Source organism: Rosa rugosa, chromosome 1 (assembly GCF_958449725.1).
Source record: "Rosa rugosa chromosome 1, drRosRugo1.1, whole genome shotgun sequence".
Classification (NCBI taxonomy): Eukaryota; Viridiplantae; Streptophyta; class Magnoliopsida; order Rosales; family Rosaceae; genus Rosa; species Rosa rugosa.
Window position 1 is genome coordinate 60,963,740 of NC_084820.1, and position 26,892 is coordinate 60,990,631.

At 38.2% G+C, this 26,892-nt stretch overlaps 3 protein-coding genes and 1 non-coding gene across 6 annotated transcripts; all 4 read left to right on the plus strand.

Moving 5' to 3' along the window:
- The first annotated feature begins 4,794 nt into the window (after positions 1-4,794).
- Positions 4,795-9,943, plus strand: LOC133725878 (phytochrome C). Its single transcript, XM_062153271.1, has 4 exons — positions 4,795-7,737; positions 8,010-8,826; positions 9,108-9,404; positions 9,516-9,943. The coding sequence occupies exons 1-4, from the start codon at positions 5,694-5,696 to the stop codon at positions 9,724-9,726; spliced, it is 3,369 nt and encodes a 1,122-aa protein (XP_062009255.1). The 5' UTR covers positions 4,795-5,693; the 3' UTR covers positions 9,727-9,943.
- Positions 9,944-10,151: 208 nt separating this feature from the next.
- TRNAH-GUG (transfer RNA histidin (anticodon GUG)) lies at positions 10,152-10,223 on the plus strand. The gene has a single exon. It is a non-coding gene; the product is annotated as a tRNA-His (tRNA).
- A 229-nt stretch (positions 10,224-10,452) lies between these two features.
- On the plus strand, positions 10,453-22,679 carry LOC133725880 (cyclic nucleotide-gated ion channel 1-like). 2 transcript variants are annotated; one of them, XM_062153274.1, is made up of 8 exons: positions 10,453-10,715; positions 11,204-11,876; positions 11,968-12,162; positions 17,229-17,509; positions 17,674-17,785; positions 19,881-20,177; positions 21,643-22,128; positions 22,332-22,679. In XM_062153274.1, the coding sequence occupies exons 1-8, from the start codon at positions 10,681-10,683 to the stop codon at positions 22,617-22,619; spliced, it is 2,367 nt and encodes a 788-aa protein (XP_062009258.1). In that variant the 5' UTR covers positions 10,453-10,680; the 3' UTR covers positions 22,620-22,679. The 2 variants fall into 2 exon arrangements, with proteins under 2 accessions (XP_062009258.1, XP_062009259.1); XM_062153275.1 differs by having other exon boundaries at positions 10,459-10,715; positions 21,643-21,874; positions 22,332-22,506.
- Positions 22,680-22,724: 45 nt separating this feature from the next.
- Positions 22,725-26,881, plus strand: LOC133725879 (putative pentatricopeptide repeat-containing protein At5g09950). Of its 2 annotated transcripts, none has more exons than XM_062153272.1 (2): positions 22,725-26,089; positions 26,692-26,881. In XM_062153272.1, exon 1 carries the CDS (start codon positions 22,798-22,800, stop codon positions 25,951-25,953), a length of 3,156 nt encoding a protein of 1,051 aa, XP_062009256.1. In that variant the 5' UTR covers positions 22,725-22,797; the 3' UTR covers positions 25,954-26,089; positions 26,692-26,881. The 2 variants fall into 2 exon arrangements, with proteins under 2 accessions (XP_062009256.1, XP_062009257.1); XM_062153273.1 differs by having other exon boundaries at positions 26,696-26,881.
- Positions 26,882-26,892: the final 11 nt, after the last annotated feature.

Genomic DNA, 26,892 nt, shown 5'->3' on the forward strand with positions numbered 1-26,892 from the left:
CGAGGCTAAATATTGCAAAAGTAGTTCTTGAGTGCTTGATAAGTTCTTTATTTTTAGAGAGTTTCTATTGGGACCTCCAAATCTGCTCACTTGACCTCACTCTGTTATGAATTATTAAATGACATATATAACCTACTATAAAATGACTATTAGGGACAATAATTATACCAAAAAAATGGTTATATTTATTTTCTCTAGACTTTCCAATTCAATAATATTAGATTGCATTCTTTATTATTTTCCCTATCTATTTTCATTTTCCAATTTCACTACATACTCATTAAAGCATTCATATATATATATATATATAAAGAAATAAAACTATGATTAAGATAAAAATATATGATATGCATATTGAACGCATATTGGTCAGGGGGAACAAAAGAACAAGAAAAAAAAGAGAGCTAGCAAATAAAAATAAATAAATAAATATTTAAATAATTAATCATGAGGTACAGAAAATAGAGAAACATTAAGAAAAAATGATTAATTTTTTTTTAACAGCTAAAAAAGAAAAAGTAAATAAAAAAAAGGGAAAATGCTCGTTTACCCAATTTTAGGCTAAAAATTGCCCACTTGCTCCACCAACTGTTTTTTAACCCCATTTACCCAAAACACTCTAAGGGATTATTTCCCCTTTACCCAATTAATTTTTTTTTCTTTTTTTTTGAGACTTTTTTGCCCTCTCCTTCTTTCTCACTTAGAGAGAGAAGTCACCCTCCACCTTGCTGTGCTCCGGTGACCAGTGGCCGGCGCGGTCTCCGGCGACCGGTGACCGGACTCCGGCGACCGGTCACCGGACTCTGGCGAACGGTGACCGGATTCCGACGACCGGTGACCGGATTCCAGAATCCGGCTATTATTGCCCCCCAGTAATCATATTACTGCCCCCCAGTAATCATATTATTGCCTCCCAAAAATCATATTATTGACGTCCAGTGAATTGTATGAACTCCCAAAACCAAAATGAATACACTACAGGAACAATTGATCAATTTATAATCATATTACTGCCCCCCAGTAATCATATTATTGCCCCCCAATACAAAGTCTAATGTTTCTACTGCCTCCCAATAGACCACCAAAAATGCACATTTTTGTAGGATTCACAGATAATTTGACTTTAATACACAGAAAACAACATATAACTTATCAAAACACCACACTGTAGTGATCCCTGTCCCTCATATCGAAGTCTACTGGGGGCCAATAATGTGTCTACTGCCCCCAGTAGACCATCAAACAAACCCCACAGTTACATTGCAATGTCAGATTACTCATATTGTTGAACATATAGTAGATCATTGGCCTCCAATCCAATAGACATTCAAAAAAAAAAAAAAAATTGCTATTCGTTGCCAAAAAAAAGAACTGAACAACAATTCTTAAAAAAAAAAAAAAAAAAACACGCAGCAACCGGATAAATCAGAAAAAAAAAAAAAAACCGTCAAAATTTTTCTCCGGCCACCCATGCTTCCCCTTTAGACACCCATGCTCCTTCAGCTCGATTCCGGTACGATTCCGACCGGCTGCCTTCGTCTTCTCCAGTCGATCTAAAGAGGCTCCGGGGATTTAAGGGGCGAAACTGCGACCAACTCCAGAAGCAAAGCAACTCCAGATCAGTGAGCCTCCAGAAGCAAAGAGGCTCCGGGAGCAAAGAAGCAAAGAGGCTCCGGGAGCAAAGAAGCAAAGAAACTGCGGGATTTTGGGTAAGTGGAATTCGGTAAGCTCCGGGAGCAAAGAAGCAAAGAAACTGCGGTCACCGGTCCCTAAATCACATCAGAAAGTGCGAGCTTTTGATCATCAGAGTTACCAGGAGTCCAGATCTGTGTTCGGCGATTGACGGTGGGCTTGAGGTCGACGAAGATGGGGCTTGGGATGTGCTAGCCGGCGCCGGGCTCGAGGTCGACGATGAAGGTGTTGAAGGCGTGGTCGGCACTGCCGGCTAGAGAGAGAGAGAGAGACACTCTGGGAGGAGAGAAAGTTTGAGAGGAGAGAGAGATCGATGAGTTTTAGGTGAATTGATAGGGCAAAATTGTCAATAGATATTAAATTGGGTAAGTGGGGTTAAAAATCTCTTAGTGGAGTAAGTGGGCAATTTTGTTGTTGAAATTGGGTAAGTGGTCACGGTCCCTAAAAAAAATCGCATAATAGTTCATGTTATTTTATTTTTATTAATTTTTAAAACTCAATACCTTGTGTTTGATTTTTTTTTATTGGATAAGAGATTTATGTTATCTGATTAAGGAATGGAGATGTAATTAAGATTTATAGAGTAATTAAATCATTGAAATGACTAAGTTTTTTATTATAAAGATCTTAGTTTGTTTGTAAATTAATTATATGAGTGAGGTTATTTGAGGAACTTTAGTGAGGTTTAATGAGTAAATTTAGTATTTGAAAATTTGATAGGAGGTGTAAAAAGCATAGAGGTCAAGTGAGTAAATTTGGAGGTTCTAATCGAAAAACTCTTATTTTTAACTTTTGGATGCGGAAAAGAAAATTCCAAAGAGCACTCTACACTAAACAAATCAAAATTCAAAGCTCAAGGACATTAAGAGGAAGGCACTCAATTTTCATTCACCGACTGCCCCGTTTAGCTTCACAATCTGCTATAAAGTTTACTTTTCTGAAGATATGTTTATCTAGTAAACTACTTCAAAGGCAAAAATTGTTTTCTGGATGCCATTCTGGCTATTCTGTGGTCAAACAAAGACTAGAACTTCCTTACCTTTCAAGCAACGGCAATTAAGCTCGCCTTCGTCTCGTGTCATCTGAATTCTCCAATTAAAAAAATAATTAAGTGGGATAATCGCTGGGGTTGATAATAGGGCCAATAATATAAAATTATGCAGAAAAATAATATTTAACAGTACATTATTTCTAACAAAAAGCCACCCCTATCAGTTGTTTCACATTAGAATGATGTGTTTGATATGATACTGGCGTCCACTAATCTATGATGAAATTCGAGCGAATACTTTGACAATGTAGAACTAATAGGTGCACCATGACTTAAAGGAGAAATTAAAGTTTATTAGGGATCTAACTGGAGCACCCTATTGTAACAACTTCAATGATATTAAAGCAAAAGTCAAATGCAAACACATATTACCTGCCTAAATATTAATATTGAAGCAAAAGTCAAATGTAAGCCTGCCTAAATATTAATTTTCAATATAAAAAATTAAGATTAAAACACTTAAAATTACTGATAAATCTAAAATTGCGTAACCACATCATTTAAACATTACTCTAATTATAGAATACTATAATTTCTTTTTATTAACTTTTGAGAAAAGATGTGAATTTTATCGATACTTTCAATAACAATAAAAGTCATAAAATTTACGAGAATAAAGCCTACTCCAATAGAGTCGAACGAGGCTTGAAATAGGTTATCCCAATACAACTATACGAGTCATAAACAACCAACTAACAGATGCAACTTTTTTTTTTTTTTTTTTTTTTTAAAAAAAAAAAAAACCCCACCCCATTCCCACCCTTGATGGGGCTCGAACTCCTGACCTCTTATATATGAGACCAAAGCCTTACCACCCCACCAAACACACACACCCTCAAGTCTGATGCAACTTGATTAGTGAACCCGCACCATTGAAATTGACAAAGAACAAATCCCCATTTGCAAGGCACCGACGAAATCGGAAAATGTAGTGTCAAAATCACGTGCTCGTTTTTGCATGGTGGCCATGGAGTTGGGAAGGACCGAAGGAGACCGGATTTGAATCGGATCGACCTAAATCCAAATCCGTTTACTTAAAAAAAAATTCGATCCAAATCCGCTCCGTTAACCCGGCGGATCGTTGATAGCTCGATCCAAATCCGTATCCGCCAGGTTAACGGATACCCGATCCGCTAATCCGATCCGTTATAATTTCAAATATTTTAAAATTTTAAATAGTAATATTAAATTTATATCATGATACCTCATAAGATATTATTAAAACAACATGAAAAGTATCACCAAAAGTAGAATTACATTATCAAAATTCTTAATGCTTCTTGGAATCTTGGGTGATAGACTGTCCCTTAGATTTCTGCAAAAAAATTGTATTAGAAATTCTTCATATTTTATATTTTATATTTTTAAAAAATAATAATATATTAATAAAAAAAATAATATTTTATTATTACAAAAACGGACCGGATCATTAACGGATCGGATCGACCTAGATCCGTATTTGATCCGTTAAATAAACGGGTTAACGGATTCGGATCATTAACGGATCAACGGATCAAAACTTTCGATCCAAACCCGTCCAAAAGTCACGGATATGGAGCGGGTCCGGTTCAAAATCCGGTCCATTTACAGGTCTACGAAGGAGTAAGGACCACCCGCTTCAAAACTTTTGGAGCATCTCTGTGTCTAGCCACATGGGCATTCCCTTTTCTATTCATAATTGTTGGATCCATACAAAATCGAATTTTTCTCCAGCTCCAGCACCAGGAAAAAAAAGAAAAGGAAGAGGGTTAAATTCTTTATATATTTTTTTTTCCAGTAATTTGTTGCCGACTAAGGATCGATAATTTGGAACAGTACAAGCTTATGAAATCAACCAAATACATGTAAAGCATGTAGCAGAGGAAATCTGTTTGTACTCTATAATGATGATTGATGTATAATGGTTTTGTCTTTTTGAGTGAAATGTTCATCAACAGATAGGCCCATAACCTTATTTCTTGCTAATTTCCTATTACCATCATCATGAAAGTACTGACATTTTTTTGACGTTTTGGCCTATTTACCTGCTCTTACCTCACCAGAAGCGAAAAAAAATGGCCTTTTCTGAATAACACCAAAAGCAGTTAAACAGTAAATATTAACACGCCGCCTCGTACTCCAAAAATGAACAGAAGGCCCATGTATTACAATCAGCCAGTCTTTCTTGCTTACTTTATTTCTTGCTTATGTGCTTGGGGTGGTGAAGAGTCCGGAGTCCCAAGAATTCTGGTCAGTTTTCACGTGTCTGGCTCATCCGTACCCTGCAAGCTTTGATGGTCAGTCAAACCCATCCCTCTTCACCATAAGTTTATTCGGTTTTGGATTTTTTATAATCCTGGAATTCTGTGTGCAATCATGGTTTGGGGATTTGAAATTTGTGGGCGGAGATTGGAATGTCAACTAGGTAGAGTATCTAAAAAAGGGTTCTTCAATCTTTTCCACTTTCTGAAGAAGTTGGAGGAGTTTTAAGCTGTGTAATTGAGTTTGTGCAAATGGGTTTGTGGGAAAGTTGGGAACTTTGTGGGTTTTAGCTGAGTTCTGCTTTCTGACGTTGTAAAGAGGTTTTGTGATGACCCTTTTCTTGTGTTGGTGGTATTTTGGTTGAGAATATAGACTTCTTTCTTGTCAAGCTTTTCTTGGTGTCTTGCTGATTGAAAAAAGGGATTGCCTTTCTGGCATTCAATTGGTGGTGGATTCTCTCTTTTCCTGGTTCATGGTGATTCCTGGGTCCGGTAGATTCCAGTGACCAAGAGTACCAGGAGTTTATTAGTTTGGATTTCGATTTCACCTGATAAGAATCTCATATTTTTTTTTTTTTTTCTGGAAAGGAAGGAAGAATTTGGAGTCTGGGGTATACGCCATTGTTGGGTGCATATGTGTTGGATTGATTGAACTAAGCTAGTTTGGGGAGGAAGGAAGAATAAAGTTGTAGCGTAACGAGGCTGGAGAGATGTCATCAGTGTCTTTGAACAAGACTAGTCCTTCTAAAAGTAGCTCTTCTAGATCAAAACATGGGGCTCATGTGGTTTCGCAGACTCCCATTGATGCAAAGCTAGATGTAGACTTCAGAGAATCTGAACGGTCTTTTGATTACTCCGCCTCGGTTGACTGTAATATCTCGAGTTCAACTAGCAATGTCCCCTCCGCCACTGTATCAGCTTACCTCCGGAATATGCAGAGAGGCCGGCTCATTCAACCATTTGGTTGCTTGATTGCTATTGATGAGCAAAACTTCAGTGTTCTTGCCTACAGTGAAAATGCCCCAGAAATGTTGGACTTGGCCCCCCATACCGTTCCAAATATTGGGCAGCAAGAAGCTTTGACTTTTGGAACAGATGTTCGCACGCTCTTTCAGCCCCCAGGTGCTGCTGCATTGCAGAAAGCAGCTAATCATGGGGAAGTTAATATTCTCAATCCCATATTGGTGCATTGTAAAATCTCGGGTAAGCCCTTTTATGCAATTCTGCATCGAGTTGATGTTGGCTTAGTAATAGATTTAGAACCGGTAGGTCAAGAAGATGTTCCGGTCACTGCTGCGGGGGCATTGAAATCTTATAAGCTTGCAGCCAAAGCCATCTCAAGATTGCAGTCCTTGCCAAGTGGGGATATATCATTGTTATGTGATGTTATAGTGAAGGAAGTTAGTGATTTGACGGGGTATGATCGCACGATGGTGTATAAATTTCATGAAGATGAACATGGGGAAGTTGTTGCTGAGTGCCATAGACCTGACCTGGAACCTTATCTGGGTTTGCACTACCCAGCCACTGATATACCACAGGCTTCAAGGTTCCTCTTTATGAAGAACAAAGTTAGGATCATATGCGACTGTTTTGCCCCTTCAGTTAAAGTAATTCAAGACAAAACATTAGCTCAGCCATTGAGTCTTTGTGGATCAGCATTGAGGTCTCCTCATGATTGTCATGCACAGTATATGGCAAACATGGGTTCTGTTGCATCTCTTGTAATGTCTGTGACAATCAATGGCGACGATGATGAGATGGAGCATGATCAGCAGAAGGGAAGAAAATTGTGGGGTTTAGTGGTCTGCCATCACACAACTCCTAGATTTGTTCCGTTTCCTTTAAGGTACGCATGTGAGTTTTTGATGCAAGTCTTTGCTGTACAGATCCACAAAGAAGTGGAGTTGGCTGCTCAGTCAAGGGAGAAACATATAATGCAAACACAATCTCTTCTTTGTGACATGCTCCTTAGGGATGCCCCTCTAGGTATTGTTACTCAATCACCTAATGTGATGGATCTTGTTAAGTGTGATGGAGCTGCACTGTATTACAGGAAGAAAGTGTGGTTACTTGGGGTCACCCCATCCGAGGCACAAGTTGGAGCTATTGCTGCATGGCTTCTTGAATACCATAGTGAGAGCACAGGCCTAAGTACTGATAGCCTTATGGAAGCTGGCTATCCAGGTGCTTCAGATCTAGGCGATAAAGTTTGTGGAATGGCTGCGATTAGAATTACTTCAATGGACTTCCTGTTTTGGTTTCGGTCCCACACCGCAAAGGAAATCAAGTGGAGCGGTGCAAAGCATGATCCTGATGAGAAGGATGATGGAAGAAAGATGCACCCCAGGTCATCATTCAAGGCTTTTTTGGAGGTAGTTAAGCGACGAAGCATACCATGGGAAGATGTTGAAATGGATGTCATCCATTCGTTACAGCTGATATTGAGAGAATCATTGCAAGACAATATTGTGGATGGTTCCAAAATGATTGTGACTGGTCCATCAGTTGATGACAGGATGCAGAGAGTGGATGAATTGCGTATTGCCACAACTGAAATGGTTCGGCTTATTGAGACAGCTGCAGTTCCCATTTTTGCTGTTGATGCTACTGGTAATATAAATGGGTGGAATAACAAGGCAGCTGAACTAACAGGATTGTCTGTTGAGCAAGCTATTGGTAGGCCACTAGTTGATATTGTGGGGGATGATTCAATTGAAGTGGTGAAGAACATGCTCTCATTTGCATTGCAAGGTGATGCTACTCTCCTTTCCTTGGATATATTATCTTTCTATTCATTACCAATGTGTACAAAGTAACCAAAGTTTATATAATAAAGGCGGATATATCATATCTTAGTACTCTGCCTTTCTTTTATAGTTTTATCCGACATACATGTCAACCTTGTTCATTTCTTGGGGTTCCCATCTCTCTTGTTTTCTCTGCAATTTTTCTTTTGTTTGATAATATCATTTGATGCAATTGTGATTAATCCCCATCTGATGCAATTGTAACATGGATGGCAGGCGTTGAGAAGCAAAATGTTGAAATCAAATTGAAAACATTCGGTCATCAAGAAAATGGCAGTCTTACAATCTTGGTGGTTAATGCATGTTGTAGCCGAGATATAAAGGAAGATGTTGTTGGGGTTTGCTTTGTTGCCCAGGATCTTACAGGAGAAAAGATTGTTAAGGACAAATACACTCGTTTGCTAGGTGATTATGTTGGAATAGTGCAAACCCCTTCTGCACTGATTCCTCCAATATTTATGACCGATGAAAACTGTCATTGCTCGGAATGGAATGATGCTATGCAAAATTTGTCTGGTTTGCGAAGGGAAGAAGCTGTTGGTCGAGCACTCCTTGGAGAAGTCTTCACAGTTAGCAATTTTGGCTGTCGTGTTAAAGATCATGACACATTAACCAAGCTTAGGATACTGCTGAATGGGGTACTTGCAGGCCAGGATGCTTGTAAATTGTTTTTTGGATTTTTTGATCTGCAGGGTAATTACGTTGAAGCATTACTTTCTGCTAACAAGAGAAGTGATGAAGAAGGAAGGATAACTGGGGTTTTGTGCTTTATACATGTTTCTAGTCCAGAGCTTCAGTATGCTATGCAGGTGCAAAGAATAGCAGAGCAGGCTGCAGCTGATAGTCTTAGGAAAGTGGCCTATATTCGTCAAGAAATCAAAAAGCCTCTAAGTGGGATTATGCTAATGCAAAATCTAATGGGGTCTTCTAATTTAAGCAAAGAGCAGCAGCAGCTACATAAGAAGAGCACATTGTGTCGGGAACAATTGACCAAGATTGTTGATGACACTGATGTTGAAAGTATGGAGGAGTGGTATGTTCTTTTTTGTTTTGTCTTTTCAATAGAGATATTGCATAATTGTCAAGTCAATAACCACACTTGTTTCAATATCATGTTAGAAGGTAACAACTATTTTTTATATTTTGACATGCAATAAAAGAATTTCATGAGGTCATTTTCAGTGTCAATTTGTTTGTTTTGTATTCTATTCTTCTTTTTGCTGGTCATAATAGTTTGGCCATTCAGGCTTTGGACAATAAATTTTGCTGTATACCTTCCGAACAACCTTTGATTTTTGGAGTACCTACTTACAGCTACATGGAGATGAATTCTGTTGAATTCAACCTCGGTGAAGCTATGGAAGTTGTCATAAATCAAGTTATGATCTTGAGTCGGGAGCGGCAGGTGCAGGTCATCCATGATTCACCAGCTGAGGTGTCAACCATGGTCTTGTATGGAGACAATTTGAGGCTACAACAAGTCGTCTCAGATTTCTTGACAAATGCAATCCAGTTCACCCCTTCTTTTGATGGATCAACTGTTGTTCTCACAGCGATTCCAACCAAGGAACGTATAGGGACTAAAATGCACATTGTTCATGTCGAGTTTCGGTAAGTCCCGTTTGTCTGTGTCCATATATCAGGGCTGATATTTCTCCATTGCTAGTCAAAGCTGTCTATATAACTGATAACCGTGACTAAGACACGTGATTGACAATGCAGAATCACTCACCCAGCACCAGGAATGCCAGATTATTTGATTCAAGAGATGTTTCATGACAGCAATCGCGTCTCAAGGGAAGGGCTCGGCTTACACCTCAGCCAAAATCTGGTGAAGATCATGAATGGCAGTGTACAGTATCACAGAGGAGCAGAGACATCATCCTTTAGAATCCTCATAGACTTTCCACTGGTTCACCACATTAACAGCTGATATATCTTCGCCGAGAATGACAACACTGGCTGCAGCGGACTCGCTTGACCTCGACGGCATGTTCATAACTAAGTGCCGATATGATACTGATTTTTCACAACTCAAATTGGAAAACTGGGATACTATCTATTAGAGATTAGGGAGTGCTGGAGAATGTTAATAGCAATTAGCAAATACAAATCAAGTTAATGGAAGGCCTCCCCAAATTTGCGTTTAATTATAGTTCTGATCCAATGTTCAATCACTTTCGTGGCATCATTCTTTTAGTAAGGTTGTTTTGTCTCCTTTTAGGCCGGACACATCTTCGACTGAAACTTAGAGAGGGGCAGTTTCGGATGTTGAAATCAAATAAAAGGGTTTAGGATGTTCTGAGAAGAAAAAAATATATATAGTTATTCAGTAGAATGTAAACCAATATTCATCCTGTGGCTGTAGTTTAGTGGTAAGAATTCCACGTTGTGGCCGTGGAGACTTGGGCTCGAATCCCAGCAGCCACAATTTTTCAATTTTTTGGGCTGGGTTCCGCATAGGGGCTTGGCATCTCAATTTGAGACTAGTCCTCCATTTCAGACCCATTATTGTAGAGTCTAGACTTCTCCCATTTTAAGATCAGTCTTGACACCATTTTCACTTTATGATTATTTAGTTTACTTTTGCACCAAATGTTTTGCGCGAGGACAATCATAGTGTTTGCGCCACCTTAGCTGGACGCACGATATACAGGACAATCACAATAATTGTGTCTCCTATCTTTAATTTCATATCTTGGTCGGTACACTCGATATACTGAAGTGATCTTCCCCTTCAAGTTCAGGCTTTAGTTAATTACTCGAGCAAATACTCTATCTCAGCTCTCCCTGCCAAAAATCTCTATATTTTCAGGGTTAACGTTCAGACATGCAATTGCTACCAGCTGGTATTTATCCATCGTAGATCGACATATAGGTGAAAGCAATGGAAAACCAACCGGGCGAGAGCGTCGCCGTAAGGTTAGTTATATGTGTAAATTATTGACAGCTAGCTCAAATTGTTCAGTACGGTACCTCTGTTTTGTGGACTCATTGCAGCATATCGGTGAGATTACTGGTTTGGTAGTTGGTGGTGGGATTTGATAGTTAATAGGTGAAGTTAACTGGTAAGGTTGCTGACGTGTAAGGTCGTTGGTTTGTCGATCGGTGGATCACAAATCGATCAATTAGTGAGAGAGCTAGTATGTTTGTGAGTTTGTCGATCCAGAAGAAAATGTATCTGGTATTTTTTTTGTATCAAGTTCTGTGTCTGAAAAAATCAAAAATTATTTTGTAAACGTTACTAGTCAATAACCACGCCCTAAAACACTCAGGTGAAGCTTGGAACCCGCTACGTGTCAGTATACTCATGTATATGCCCAACTTAATTATAAGTTAACCCGATCTAATTCGTTTTTCTTTTCCCGTTCGATGGCTTCATCTTCTTCTATTTTTCTTTGTTTTACCAGCCTTCCATCCTCACCAGTGTACCGTTTGGAGAGGTCAGCAGCTACAGCTTCAATGAGAAAATTGTGGTCAACAGTTACTTATGTAATTAATCAACTATGGTCAACCGTTATTTATCCATTTGGACAATTATGCTGGAAACTGATATCTCTTTCCAGTGGGGAAATATATGATTATATTGTCGACGAGTACTACTGTTCTCTAAGCGTCATGATACGCTACATTTTACTTTGGACTCTATATATAATTCTTTTACCCATCACTTTAACATGGAAACTGCTAACAAGGAAGCCGATTCTGACTGGCAATCAGATATTTGCAATATCATGTATTGCAGTGTCGTTGGATCCTTTCTTCTTTTATATTCCAATCATCAATCAGGAAAACAAGTGTCTTGGAGTTGACAAAAAACTGAGGAACACACTTCTTGTGTCGCGATCACTCACGGATTTTGCTAGTGTATTGCATATTGTATCTCAAGTTCGGGATTGGACCATCGACCCAAACCCCGACTACCACACCGACACCGATTCCTACTTTGACTCTGAACTCAGGCCGACAACATCTCGGTTGCAAAAACTGATGAAGTCCATAGTAGAGGCAATAAATGGGAGGATGCCTTGGTTATCTCTCTCTCTCCTGATTGATTTTCTTGCTCTTCTTCCAATTCCGCAGGTAACACTACTGTCATTCCCAATTTTTATTTTGTTGGTTTGTTTTTTATTTTATTTTTATCTCACTTATGATATATAGCTGTATTTTTCAGGTGGCAATAGTAGTTGTCTTCTTCAAAATGGGGAGCTCTAAATTTTTCCTTCAAAGAACGATTCTCAATGTCCTTCTAATATTTCAATACATCCCCAGGATTTGTCAAATCTACCTATCAAGCAAGAAACTAGAAAGGATTGGAATATGGGTTAAAGGTGCATTCAACTTTTTTCTTTACATCCTCGCTGGGCATGTAAGTTTTATCTCTAATATCACAGATATTATATATATATATATTATTTCAATAACTACTGTTTGATCTATACTATACTAATTAGTTCATTACGAAATGTTGGCTTATTAAAGGAAGGGCTAGTGTTTTAAAATTTGAAAAAATCACAAGCATTACAAACTATCTTTAAAAAAAAAATTACAAATTATGAAGATAATATCTCAACTATGCAATTTATTCAACACTCAAACTTTTTTAATAAAATAGATGACGCCAACCCTCATTTAAAGTTTTTTTTTCATCACATGATAAGGAAAAATGGAAAATTTCAAGAAGCCAATAAAAAAATGAACAGAAAAAGGAAAAAGAAAAAAAGAATTTAGTAACTAATTAGAAGTTGGCAGCCCATGCAGTACCATTTGGTCCATTAACATAATTCTCTCTTTTATAAGTGGGAGTTCATGAGTTCGACTTATAATAGATTAGTTATTGTATATGAGTTGTTTATTTGATAATAAAAAATAAAAAATGGTTGATGATAAAGTAGAATCATGTGTCACTTGTGCAACAAAAAAGGAAGTGTTTGGACCCAAAATGAACATTTTGGCATGACAAGGCATGTGTTGGAGAAATTGAGTCAATGTTAGTGGCTCAAGCTATATATTATCGACAAGCTCGAAATATATAATTAGAGGCTAAATAAAGCCTACTATGGAAGTATGGAAGCATGAAAAGTCAACTTTAGCACATTTTCCTACTTCGGCTAGGAGAAACCGAGCTAAACAAGGAAGTAGGGGCGGCAGACTAACCAAATGAAATCTAAATGAGCTAAAACTTTCCAGATTAATACTAGACATTCCAAGGATCATTTCTTATGAAGAGTTCCAGAGCTAGTTTTGAGTGGAAGGCCTTCAAACAATCAGTCCAATTTTCTACAGAAGCAAAACTGGAAAACTGGACCTGTAAGAGGTCTAGCAGCATTTTCGGCCCAACCGCATGGAATAAAGCTCTGAAACTTTGTCAGGATGATCTACACTCATAGTGGAATATTTTTTATGAAGAAGTCGAAGGCTCATTCTGAAGTCTTGTTGGAGAAATAATTGAAGGAATAAAGGGGCAGAAACTGACCTAAAACCAGCTTAATATTCACATGTTCATGTTTCCTACCCACATGAAGAAAGCTAGATGCTTTTCTTTTCTTCCTTGGATATATTTCTCTACTACAATCTCTTTAATAGATCATCATCACTTCCATGTTTCTGCACCTTCATGCTTTGCTTTCATTTCATCATTTCTCTATCTTTTCCATATTTTACAAATCACTTTCATACTCCACTTTCATTATTTTTCTTCCACTCATCATTTCACTCTTCTTTTTCTTCCCTATATAAACACCTTCTCCTCTCATTCTAAAAACACACACATTCACAACATCAAAACATCTCTAAGATGATCTAAGTTCTCTCTAGAGCAACCTCTCTAAGAGCAACTCCTCTCCTTCTCTTTCTCTTACCGGTGATCACACTCCTAGTCCTAGTCTTCTCAGAAGCCGACTTTCAGTGCCGCCAAACCCTCTGTCAACGTACTTCGGTCCTAGTCTCCTCGAGAGCCGATTGTAGTACCACGACCAAACACCGACACCAACACACACACATTCACAACATCAAAACATCTCTAAGATGATCTAAGTTCTCTCTAGAGCAACCTTTCTAAGAGTAACTCCTCTCCTTCTTTTTCTCTTACCGGTGATCACACTCCTAGTCCTAGTCTTCTCAGAAGCCGACTTTCAGTGCCACCAAACCCTCTGTCAACGTGCTTCGGTCCTAGTCTCCTCGGGAGCCGACGGTAGTGCCACGACCACAACGGTTACAGAACCAGCCAAGCAAGGGTAACGCCCTAGCAACCCAGCCAAGCTAAAGTCACGCTCTAGCAAGATCTCAATACTTCCCGGTGATTTCGCTCTGCTCAATCTGCAATATTGAGTATCGACTTGTGAACAAGAAGAAACTTCAGCAAAGTCCTCACCACGAGGCACAAAGAATCCCGCGACGAGGTTGGTGCTCTCCTCGTCTACAATCGCTCAACAGAAGTCAGGTCAAGGGACACCCCCGACGACCGCACCCGACGGTGCTGGCACGCCCGCTCAAGAAAAGAGACTGTTGACCAGCTGCAACAAAATTGGAGCCAAACAGGAAGTAAAGTCATATGTCTATTTTTTAATATAGTTATTGGTATTTTTACATTTTTATCTAGCATGAATCTTATATAATTAAACCAATTCTTAAAGGAATGGTTAAATTTTTGAACTACCATATATGCTCTCACATAATATAATAAATAAATAATTTCTATATGAGGATAAGATAGTCAATTTTTTTTGACAAATAATCATATAGATTTCATTAATACGGTAAGGCCAGAATGACCATTACATATCCTTCCGCTACCATGTACAGATAGTCAAGAAGTTGTGATGTAAACACCACGGTGATATATAGGCTAGATCATTCATTAAACAAGTCATGCTCACTTATTCTAGTGAGCCTATTTACTATGAACCAAGCATAGTAATAGGCAACATATCCTAAACGGCTACATCTGTTCCTTGCCCTTCAAGCTAGGGCTAATAGTCTTTCCCGAGTGGAGGTAGGAAAGCACATCTTCAGCAGAGGCTGATTTCTTTGGCTTCGGAGGATTCTTGTTTCTGGACCCTAGAGGCCTTCCTCTTTTCTTCTGAGTGGTTCGGCCCGTGGAGACATTTTCCTTAGGCATCATCCCTTCTGTAGGGACTAGCATCCCTCTCGGCTTCTCCACAAGTCCCAGTGACTTAGCAGAAAATTGAATTGCTGTGGCCAAACGTTTAACCTTCTTTGCAGGTGCCGGTGCGTCCTTACTGCCAACAACAAGCTCCTCAAGCATGAGCTTGATCTTCTTCAGAGAGGCAAAGGGAGAACGAGGTCTGCCCGCTTCAGAGGAGATTGTTCAGTAGGAGGTATTAAAGCGAGTTGCTTGTTCGCTGCCTCAGATGTCTGCAGGTTTGTATGGCGAAGCACCATAGGTTTACGCAGTTTGGTGGAGGGACCAGAGCCAAACAAACTGCGAGCCACAGGAGGGAGAATAGGTGTTTGGACACCCTGAAAGCGGAATGCACCTTCAGTGAAATTGCATTGCGCAAAACCGGCGAAGGAACTCGACAGTTCCACTCGATGCACTGCCGGCCTCTGGTGCGCGTTCTTTCCTGCAAGTTGGCAAGTCCCATGCTCATGAACAATAAGACCACAATCATGACAGCGGCCCAGAAGGTTTTCAAAGAAAAAGGATATTTCCTCAATCACTCCCGGTGCGAGTTTGAGAGTTTTTGTCAGGAAGAAAGGTTTAGCGATCTGATGCGCCACGTGAACCCTAACAGCCCCAGACGCCTTGAATAGCTTGTCATCCCATTCCAGAAACCTGCCAGCAACCTAAGCAACATTCATGATGGTATGCTTTACCTCCAAGGCCGGTGGTATGTTACGAATCTTCACCCACAGGAACAGCTCATCCATCTGGATTGCAGTGGGGGATTTCAAGCCATCATAATCATGGATGACAACTGGAGCACGCTGGAAATACCAAGGACCTCCCTTCAGTACCTTGTTCCTATCCTTGCGCAGATCGAACGCTATCACAAAGAGTTTCTGAGCCCTTTCTTGGACAGTGAAAGCAGCATTGAGAACCCATACGCGCTTGAAGTGGCCCTGCAGATCTGGTGCCGTAAACGGCTTCGATGTGAGAGGCCTTGCAAGGAGATAGGCCTGAGATTCACGCCTGGTATCCGCACCCGGCATCTTGGAGAGATCCACGACATCGTCACCTAGCAGAGCCAGCGACGATGCAAAGCTTGCTGCAACCTCATCAATCGTTGCCATGGAGAGGTGAAACGAGGAGAAGGATAGAGTTTAGGGTTTTGGGCGTCAGAGCGGCGCCTTAGGGTTTTTTATTAGCTAGGGCAATTTTTTTTTTGCACTCAACACTGGATAAGATAGTCAATTGATTATATCATATTTCAAAATATTGCAATACCTTCCTTGAAAAAAGGAGAAACATCAAGAGATAAACTGCTGTAACTTTTTTTAATTTAAAAAAATAAAAATAAAAGCCAATTGACATGCCTACAGTGGCAATTGATTCATTGATCAGTGAAATTACACGTAACAACCAACAGTGGTGTAACTATCAAAAGGGTTGTTAAATGAGCAATGAAGCACTTCCAAAAACTACCCTATACTATAAGAAATTCCAAGTTTGAAATAAATAATGCGGGTACTCTTGAAGACATATCTCAAACTTGAGGACCTACGAACCTTTTGGAGAGAGTAATTCTAACAAAATAAAAATAAGAATGAAAAGGTAAAAGCCAAGCTGAAAACTAAAGCCTAAATGCATAGAGCCCATCAACTTAGGAGAACCCTAGGCCACTTAGTAATTACAAACTTGTCGCCACTTGCATCTCTGAACCATGCCGGCGAAACTGTGCAACCTGCCTCCCAAACCCGTTCCATCAAAACCATGACCACATGACCAACAAGTCGAATCGCTCTAGCAGGGATGTTACAAAACACAGAGAGCAAAAAAAAGCAGGGAAAAAAAGTCACAAAAGTGCAATACCACGCAAACAGAGCCAACCACTATCTCTATCGTCCACCAGATGACCAGAGAAGTGGAAGAACCACCTTTACCAGCCCAAGTTTCCCTGCCAACACCAAGAGGCAAGAAAACCTAGCGGAGGCCCCTTCCTCCCGTTAGAAAGTTTTATTTTCTAGTTTTTTCTTCACGCAACTAAATTAAACCAAATGGTCTTGAGTCTCAATTAGCATTGAACTGTATGAAGGGCACCCTTTGGATTTTTCGAAGTACATGCATGCTCTTTCATGGTGATTTATTTTTGGTATTTTCTTCATTTTGTTATTCGATCTGGTTATGCTCTTCCATGGTGATTTATCTTTGGTACTCTCTTCTCTTTTGTTATTCAATCTTGTTATTGACGTAGAGTACATTATCTAAATCTTTGGTCTTATAGGTCAGTATCTAATATATTGGTCTTATAGGTACTTGCATCTTTTTGGTACTTTTTCTCCATTCAACGAGAGACATCATGTTGGCACCAAACTTGTAGAGATGTTGTTGGATGCATATCTACTTATGAATGCAGTGACAGTACTCCAAAAAATATATCACTTCTAAATGAATTGTGCCCTATAAGTTCACCGAATGCTGCCGTATTTGATTTTGGAATATACCTTGATGTCCTTCAATCTGGTAACACAGGATCAATAGATTTTCCCAGGAAGTTCTTTTACTCTCTCTGGTGGGGCATTAGAAATTTAAGGTGGTATACCTATTATCTTCATATTAGTTTCTTTATCTTAATCACTCCTAATTGATATGCTTAAGTTCTGTGTGCACAAAGAGAATGTTTATTTTTAGTAGGGTTTCTTATCATATTATGGCTCTAGCAATATTATCTTAACTTAGTTTGATGAATTTCTGCAGTAATTTTGGCACAAATCTCGAAACAAGTAATTATGTCTGGGAGAACTGTTTTGCAATTCTTATTGGTCTAATTGGCTTGCTTCTATTTTTGTATCTCATTGGAAATGTGCAGGTTAGTAATGAATCCCTACAAGGGCATCTAGAAATTCAATTATGTGTAAAAATTTAATTTTAAAATTTAATAGATAAATCATTTACTTGCTAACTCTCCGGTACGTACTTAAATCTCCAATAACATCCTTCTAAAATTTCTATTATTTAATTTAAAATTTAAAATCTCCATAATTTTGCTTTTGTAATTCCAACAGCTTCTCTATTATATTCTCTATAATGTTTGCCTTGATTAAATGTACTAATTTTTTTAAAATTTTAGAAATAATTAAATTATGAATGATATAAATAAACATAATTTAAATAGAGGAGAGAAAAGAATAAAAACTTTTTAATAGATTATTTCCTATAATTTTAGAGTTTGTTATAAATTGTGATAGGTATAAGGAAGCTGTTGGAGCAAAAAAAAATGTTATTTTTGTGTATAATAGAGAAAATACAATATAGGGAAGCTGTTGGAGCTGCTCTAAGCAATTAATTTCTAGTTACACGAATCTGTAAATTATGAAGGGTTTTTTTTGCTTATCTATACTATTAATTAAGAGAAGAGGCTTTGTTAGTCAAAACTCAAAATTTTGACCAAAAAAAACCCTAAAAAATTAAAATACTTTGATAATAAATTAAATTATAAGGGCAAATACGACAATTACAAAATAGATTTTTCTTAAAAAATAGAAAAATTATCCCACAACTCACTTTTTTCTCCCACTATCTCTCTCTGCAATAACTGTTTTATTCAATTATTTTCTTTTTTATTTTCTCAAAAAAAAAAAAAACAATTACACATGCTGACATGCAGAGCATGTATGGAGAAGGCTAGTACAAACCCGGCCACACAGGGCCCTTCTAGTAGGAATCCTTTTTTTTTTTTGCCATTTTTAGGGATCGCTCATTAGACCCACTTTTCGATCGTATTTCAACATCTCAACCATTCAGTTTTTAAGTCTTAATATATAGATCATTCCTGCTAATTTTCAGCCAAATTGATAATCCTTAAGGTATCGAACTAGATTAAATCAATTGACGAATCGAATCTATCAAACTTGAATCATTTGTGTTCATAATTATAAATCGCAGTTATAAATGCTTTAATGATTATCAATTTAGCTGAAAATTAGCAAAGACGATCTACTCATATATACCTTAAAACTAAATGGTTAAGATGTAATTTGTGATCGAAAAATGAGTCTAATAAGTGATTCCTTAAAATGGCCAAAAATATATATATATATCTCACTAGAAGGACCATGTGTGTGTGTGTGTGTGTTGCATTTGAGGCTGAAGTTATTATTGGATGAGTCGACTGATTTTTTTTTCTCCTTATAGTCTAGGGACTCAGCTACCACATAGAATTTTTTCTTTTTCAAAATTTACCATCCAAAATTAAATGGACCTTAATTAACATTATGATGCTTTTCTTATATAGATCTCTCTTTTTTTTATTTTTTTTTATTTTTACATCGGAGGGAAATCGACCTTCTAGTCCAGTCTAGTACTATCCCAATTCCCAGCCCCTTCCATTTAAATTTTTTGCTAAAGTTATTATTGGATGAGTCGGATAATTTTTTTTTTCTCATTGTTGTCAAGGGACTCAGCTACCACATATAATTTTTTCTTTTTCAAAATTTATAATCCAAAATTAAATGGACTGTAATAACATTATGATGCTTTTCTAATATAGATCTCCCTTTTTTTGTTTTTTGTTTTCATTGGAGGGAAATCGAAATTCTAGTCTACTCTAGTACTATCCCAATTCCCAGCCCCTTCCACTTAAATTTTTTGCTAAAGTTATTATTGGATGAGTCGGATAAATTTTTTTTGCTCATTGTAGTCTAGTGATTCAGCTGCGACATAGGATTTTTTTTTCTTTTTTTAATTCTGTCCAACAACTTATCTATCATATTTTCTATAATTTATTATCCAAAATTAAGTTGGCCTTCATTAACATTATGACTCTTTTCTTATATTTTTTTTATTACATTAAAGGGAAATCGAACTCCTAGTCTAATCTAGTGCTAACTAATTCCTAACCCCTTCCTCTGTTTCTTTATATAAATTTTGAAATGAGTTCTTAAATTTATTTCTTCGATTGACAGACATATATACAGTTGGCCACTACAAAGTCAGTGAAGATTGAAGAGAAAGCTGAGGAATTAAGACGATCAAGAATTAATAAGAAGTATCGAGAAATGAAAATGTGGATGTCAAGTAATGGTCTTCCCAAGCATTTAAAGATAGCAATTAGAGAATATATTAAAAAATCTAACCTAGCGGAGAAATACATAGATGCTCCAGTGGGTCTGAAAATTCTATACGATTCTGCTACAGAGGATAGAAGATATGATATTGCAAACTCTATGGTCCAATTTCTAACCGTGAAAGCGCTACAGAAAGTATGTTTCTTAACCCAATCTCTTTCAATTTGACTTATCTGCCCTTGAGTCTATGGGACAATAGGATGGTATAGAATGTCAAATGTTTATTTATTAAGTATTTGACACTACAAGTTACTATCTTATATATAAAGCAAATTCCCTTAGAATGGTTAAATTTTTGAATTTCCTATAATACACAGGCTTACTAATTTGCGGAGAGAAACAATCTAAAAAATGTGATAAAATAGAAAGAAAAAAAAATTGTCATTAACTATGAGGTGGAAAATTTTACCAATTCCCTCCTTTCTAGTTTTTATTTTTTCAAAATAAAAATATGAAAGCCAATTGACATGTGTTTTTTAAGGGGTTGGTAAAAATGAAGATACTGTAGTTGCAAAACTAAAATTGTAAGACCTTATTATATATTGAAAAATCCAACTCTCTTGAGTGAAAAACCTTTTTTTTTTTTTTTTTTGGCAAGATTATTACACATTTAGAGAATGTATGCAAACATGAAGAAGAAGGAAGAGAGGATCGAATTAGTGAACCTAGAAATAGCCTTCAGTGCTGAAAATTAATTATTTAAATTCTGAATAGAATCGAGATTAACCAAAATCAATTCAAAAGTTTGTCCTCCTTTGTTTTGAGCTTTCTAGCTTAAGGGCTTATATGCGAGGATTGGATTAGATCTTGGTTGTATCTCTGACCGAGTACTTTCTATAGAAAAACATGAACTTGAAAAAAATTTAAAGCACAAACAATAGCCATGGCTCCAATTATTAAACCTAGAACTAATGTGCATTAATAAGAAAAAATAAGACCTCCAAAATCAACCACCTTGCAATCGTTGTCTTTGGGTACAACACTCCAAAATGAGTGAGATGCTCAAAGTGGTTCAGTGATAAAGATTGAGTGAAAAATGAAGAATTGTCATTGACCACAAAAGTGGAACAAAACTACCTTTTTTTCTTTTTATTAGAAAATCTGTTTTCTATTTGCTGTGTAATTCATTGTTTATTTACTATTTTGTATTTTATTAACAGAAAAGAAAATTAAAAGAAATACATATAAATGCTCATCATGTCCCAAATTTAGAAGAAAAATAGAAACATTTCCGCACATGTTAAGGGACGAGTATATAAATAATAAGAATTTTGTTTCTCCACCCCCCACCAATGCGCGCGCATACAGTAACTTCTCCACATACCTGAAACTAATCTCTTCACTCTGTGAAAATATATAGCATGTCAACAGTTTCTAGTCTAGATCGATGAAAATTTTATTCACAAACTATAAAAGTGCAAATGTTATTAATTTCTTTAAATTTAACTTGTTCATTATGCATCCTTTAACAAAATTGTATAGATTGATTTTTAGTGGTGCGAATAACACCAGCACCATCAATTTAAGCTATTTATTAATATAGATAGTCATATTAATTTAAGTTGTGTGATATCTTGTTTTCATTGACCAATTAATATAGGTACCCATGTTTGAGAGTGTCGATGAAAGGGACTTGGAACATGCCTGCAGCATCTTGAACTATTCGACTCCATCTATCTACCCCGAGAATAGCTACATTGTTCGAGCGGGTGAACGGTGTGATCGGGTCATCTTGATCATAGAAGGCGTAATTGAATTGACCGACACAACGTCTAACGGTGCTGAAACAACGGGTTCATCATCAATGATTATGACCGAGCGTCTTGAGAAAGGTCAGTACTATGGAGAAGAAGTGTTGAATTGGGCATCATTGAACTATCAGCTCCCCTATTGGAAATGTTGGGACACTCGTCCTATTTGCACCCGAGATGTCCAATGTCGTACCAAAGTCGAAGCCCTCTGTATCAGGTACAACGGCTTATCTTTTTTACTACGACGTGTCAGCGAGAGGTACAACTGGAGGCAGAATAAGTGGGTGAAGCCGACACTTGCCGATGACAACACTGATGAGACGACATTAAACAAGGTTTACATGCACGCGGCTTGAATTTTGTTTTAAGTTACATGACTCTTAAAAACAACAGATCAAATGCAGACTCTATCTCACCTGGGATTTCAATACTGTGTGACTTGATGAAATGGAACATTAATTAGACAGAGAGTCGTAGAAATATTACTGTTCCTTGTAATATTTGATGAACTGATTGATGAGCGTGTGCTATGAAACAGACAAACTTGCAGTCGGCAACTACAGAACTGGAGGAGATTGAGGAGTCAAAAAAGATGAAGATGAAGATGAAGAACATGGAATTAGATCAAGGTAGAGGAGAGCCAGGAGAAGACATTGCGGATACGGGTGCATCTACATCCACTACTGTTGAACAGAGACTTGAACAGATTATTCAGCTTCAGGGTGACATGCTTCGCGAGCAGCTGGTTCTAGCCCGACAGAATCGTGATGATATAGCCACACTGGGACGAAAATTAGATGACATGGCTGTAATCTTAGCACCTTGAAAATTAATTAACATTTAATCATGTTAATTATGATGGACCTGCTGTTAACTTTGATGAATCAGCTTTTTGATTGAATGAAGCACATAACATATATATATTGCATAACATATATTATATATTGCGAAAAAGAAAACATGAAGGAAGAAAGCACATCACTCTTCTTCACTACAACACCATTATGTTCCGCTCTTTCTTCATTGCAGGACTACCTTCTCCCACTCACAAAGCAAAACTCCGCCGCTCTTCACACCCTGCTTTCACTTCTCTCACCGCCTCACCTCTCCTCTCAAACTCACTTCACCACAACCAATCATCTCCTCCCCACATCGAAACCCAAACCCCACATTCCAATGCTACTTACGGCTATCTTGTCAATCGGTTCAGGGACTCCCGTACCTCAAACGAAGCCGAAACCTTTCATTTGCGGATTTTCAAACACGGGTTCACTCAAGATTTGTTCTTGTGCAATACCCTCATCAACGTTTATGTCAAGATCGGTGCTTTGGCTAATGCACGTAAGCTGTTCGACGAAATGCCTGACAAGAACTCGGTTACTTGGGCTTGCTTGATTTCGGGGTATGCCCGGAGCGGTGTGCCAGAGGAGGCGTGTGGGCAGTTTAAACTGATGGTCTGTGATGGTTTCGTGCCGAGTGTTTATGCTTTTGGGAGTGTTTTAAGGGCTTGCCAGGAGTTGGGTCCTTGCAAGCTTAAGTTTGGGATGCAAATTCATGGCTTGTTATCGAAAATGCATGATTCGGATGTGTTGTTAGCTAATGTGCTGATGTCTATGTATGGGAGATGTTTGGGTTCTGCGGATGATGCTTACCGGGCTTTTTGTGAGATCAAGTTTAGAAATTTAGTGTCTTGGAATTCGATTATTTCAGTTTACTGCCAAAGAGGGGATGCAGTCTCTGCTTATAAGCTTTTCTCAAACATGCAGAAGGATGGTGTGGATTTTGATTTGCAACCGAATGAGTATACTTTCGGTAGCTTAGTACCTGCCTGTTGTGCTTTGGCTGATTCTGGTTTGGTTTTGCTTCAGCAAATGCTGAGCAGGGTCAGCAAAGCTGGATTTTTACAGGATTTGTACGTAGGAAGTGCTTTGGTTAGTGGATTTGCGAGGGTTGGATTAGTTGATTACGCTAGGAAGATTTTTGAGCAGATGGGTGAGAGGAATGTAGTTTCGATGAATGGGTTGATGGTTGGACTGGTGAGGCAGAAGCGAGGAGAAGAAGCCACTCAAGTTTTCATGGAGATGAAGGACTTGGTTGGAATAAATATTGATTCGCTTGTGGTTCTTTTAAGTTCATTCACTGAATTTTCTGTTTTAGAGGAAGGGAAAAGAAAGGGAAGAGAGGTTCATGCATATGTAATTGCAACTGGCTTGATTAACAGCAAGGTTGCAATAGAGAATGGGCTTGTAAATATGTATGCTAAATGTGGTGCTATTGATGATGCTTGTTCAGTTTTCAGGCTCATGGTAGACAGAGACTTAATCTCATGGAACTCTCTGATCTCTGGTCTCGACCAGAATGAGCGGTTTGAAGATGCAGTCATGAAGTTCTGTGAAATGAGAAAATCTGAGTTGAAGCCTTCAATTTTCACATTAATTAGTGCTTTGAGTTCATGTGCAAGCTTGGAGTGGATCATGATGGGACAGCAAATACATTGTGAAGCACTTAAATTGGGACTTGATTTGGATGTTTCGGTTTCAAATGCTCTTCTTGCATTGTATTCCGACACAGGGTGTCTTAATGAATCCCGGAATGTTTTCTTCTTGATGCAGGAGTATGACCAAGTGTCGTGGAATTCCATAGTTGGGGCTTTAACTAGTTCAGAGGCTTCAGTTTTTGAAGCGGTAGAATATTTATTGGAAATGATGAGATCTGGATGGGAACTTAATAGAGTAACATTTATTAGCATTCTTTCTGCAGTTTCATCTCTCTCACTTCACGAGCTAGGCCAGCAGATTCATGCTGTAGTTTTAAAATACAATGCTGCAAAGGACTGTGCTATTGAGAATGCGCTTATTGCTTGCTATGGAAAGTGTGGACAGATAGATGACTGTGAGAAGATATTTTATAGAATGCCTGAAAGAAGGGATGAAGTAAGTTGGAATTCCATGATTTCTGGATACATACATAATGAGCTCTTGCCCAAGGCCATGGATTTGGTCTGGTTTATGATTGAGAGGGGTCAGAAATTAGACTCTTTTACTTTTGCTACTGTTCTGAGTGCTTGTGCTTCAGTTGCAACATTAGAGCGTGGGATGGAAGTTCATGCTTGTGCGGTAAGAGCTTATTTGGAATCTGATGTTGTAGTTGGGAGTGCACTTGTCGACATGTATTCAAAGTGTGGAAGGATTGATTATGCTTCAAGATTCTTTGAGTTGATGCCAGTAAGGAATGTGTATTCCTGGAATTCATTAATATCAGGATATGCTCGCAATGGAGATGGACAGAAAGCTCTGAGGCTTTTCACACAAATGAAGCAACAAGATCAGCCGCCAGATCACGTTACCTTTGTTGGGGTCCTATCAGCTTGTAGCCATGCAGGGCTCGTGGATGAAGGGTTTCAGCATTTCAATTCCATGAGTAAAGTACATGGACTGGCTCCTAGGATGGAGCACTTTTCATGTATGGTTGATCTTCTTGGAAGGGCAGGAAAAATTAACATGATAGAGGACTTCATCAAAAAAATGCCAATGAAGCCTAATGTGCTTATTTGGAGGACAGTTTTAGGGGCTTGTTGCCGAGGCAATGGTCGTAACACAGAGCTAGGCAGGATGGCTGGTGAAATGCTTTTGGAGTTGGAACCCCAAAATGCTGTGAACTATGTGCTTCTTGCTAACATGTATGCTTCTGGTGGGAAGTGGGATGACGTGGCAAAGGCTAGGATGACAATGAGAAAGGCAGCAGTGAAGAAGGAAGCTGGGTGCAGTTGGGTCACCATGAAAGATGGAGTTCATGTTTTTGTAGCTGGGGACAAATTACACCCAGAGAAAGATTTGATATATGAAAAACTGAAGGAACTTAACAAGAAAATGAGGGATGCTGGATATGTGCCTGAAACAAAATTTGCACTATACGATCTCGAACTGGAGAACAAGGAAGAACTCCTGAGTTATCACAGTGAAAAGCTTGCTGTTGCATATGTTCTTACTCGCCAGTCACAGTTGCCTATAAGGATTATGAAAAACCTTCGGGTTTGTGGTGACTGCCACACTGCCTTCAAATACATATCAAATATTGTTGGCAGGCAAATAGTATTACGCGATTTAAACAGATTTCATCACTTTCAAGATGGCAAGTGTTCTTGCGGGGATTTCTGGTAATTGACTTGTTATTACTCCGTACTAATTGGGACTTTGATCATGATTCATAATGTCATTGTTTTGATTTGGGTGGCATTGATGTAAGATATGAGACGACACTTCACTGAAGCGGCTGAACAGTATGGAACTATACCAAGTGAGTTTATCAACCTATCTAGCTGACACTTCAGTAGTAGCTTTTATGCTTTTGGTCAACAAATTCAATCTACATGTTAATGAGATATAACCGTTGCTAATATCATAACCTATTTCTTTTAATACATGAGACTCCGTTAGTCTTCTCCCATCTTGTTGATTTTCTACAGAGTTCTTCAAGGGTCTAGGATGTGCATGTCTTCTGTCTTGATTCAGTGTGTAATAGTATTAGACATGGTTTGGTGGCTTTCCTGGTTATGAACTATCCTCGTTCAAATGCTAACTGCTACTTGAAGTGAATGGGGATTTTTATTTGATTCTTCTGTGCATGGTATCATGAACAAACAATACATCTGATAAAAATGAAAGGGTTTCAAGTATCAAATTTTGTCTGAAATCACAAACTTCAACTGTTTTTGTCTAACTTTTAGAGCAATTCCAACCAATTACTTATTTGCCACACTATCAACTCCAACAGTTACTTTTTCACAAGAAATTCAGCTATAATGATTTAGTATTGATGGTTGACCATTTTATTTTATTTTTTGACACAAAGTTACTATCGATGCTAGCTCAGATTGACATTTCTATATTTATATGCAGCTAGCCTGCAATCACCTGCTGGATGTCAGCACAATGCAAACGTCTCCACGTCAAAAATTTGGTGGTACTCAGCCTGGCACTTCCTAAAATCCAACAGCTCCTCCCTATATAAATTCAACACTCTACAGATCCTCAATAAGTTCATTCCTATTCTACAAGAAACAAGTCCTCAAGGACAAGGAGATTACATAACGTGGTTAG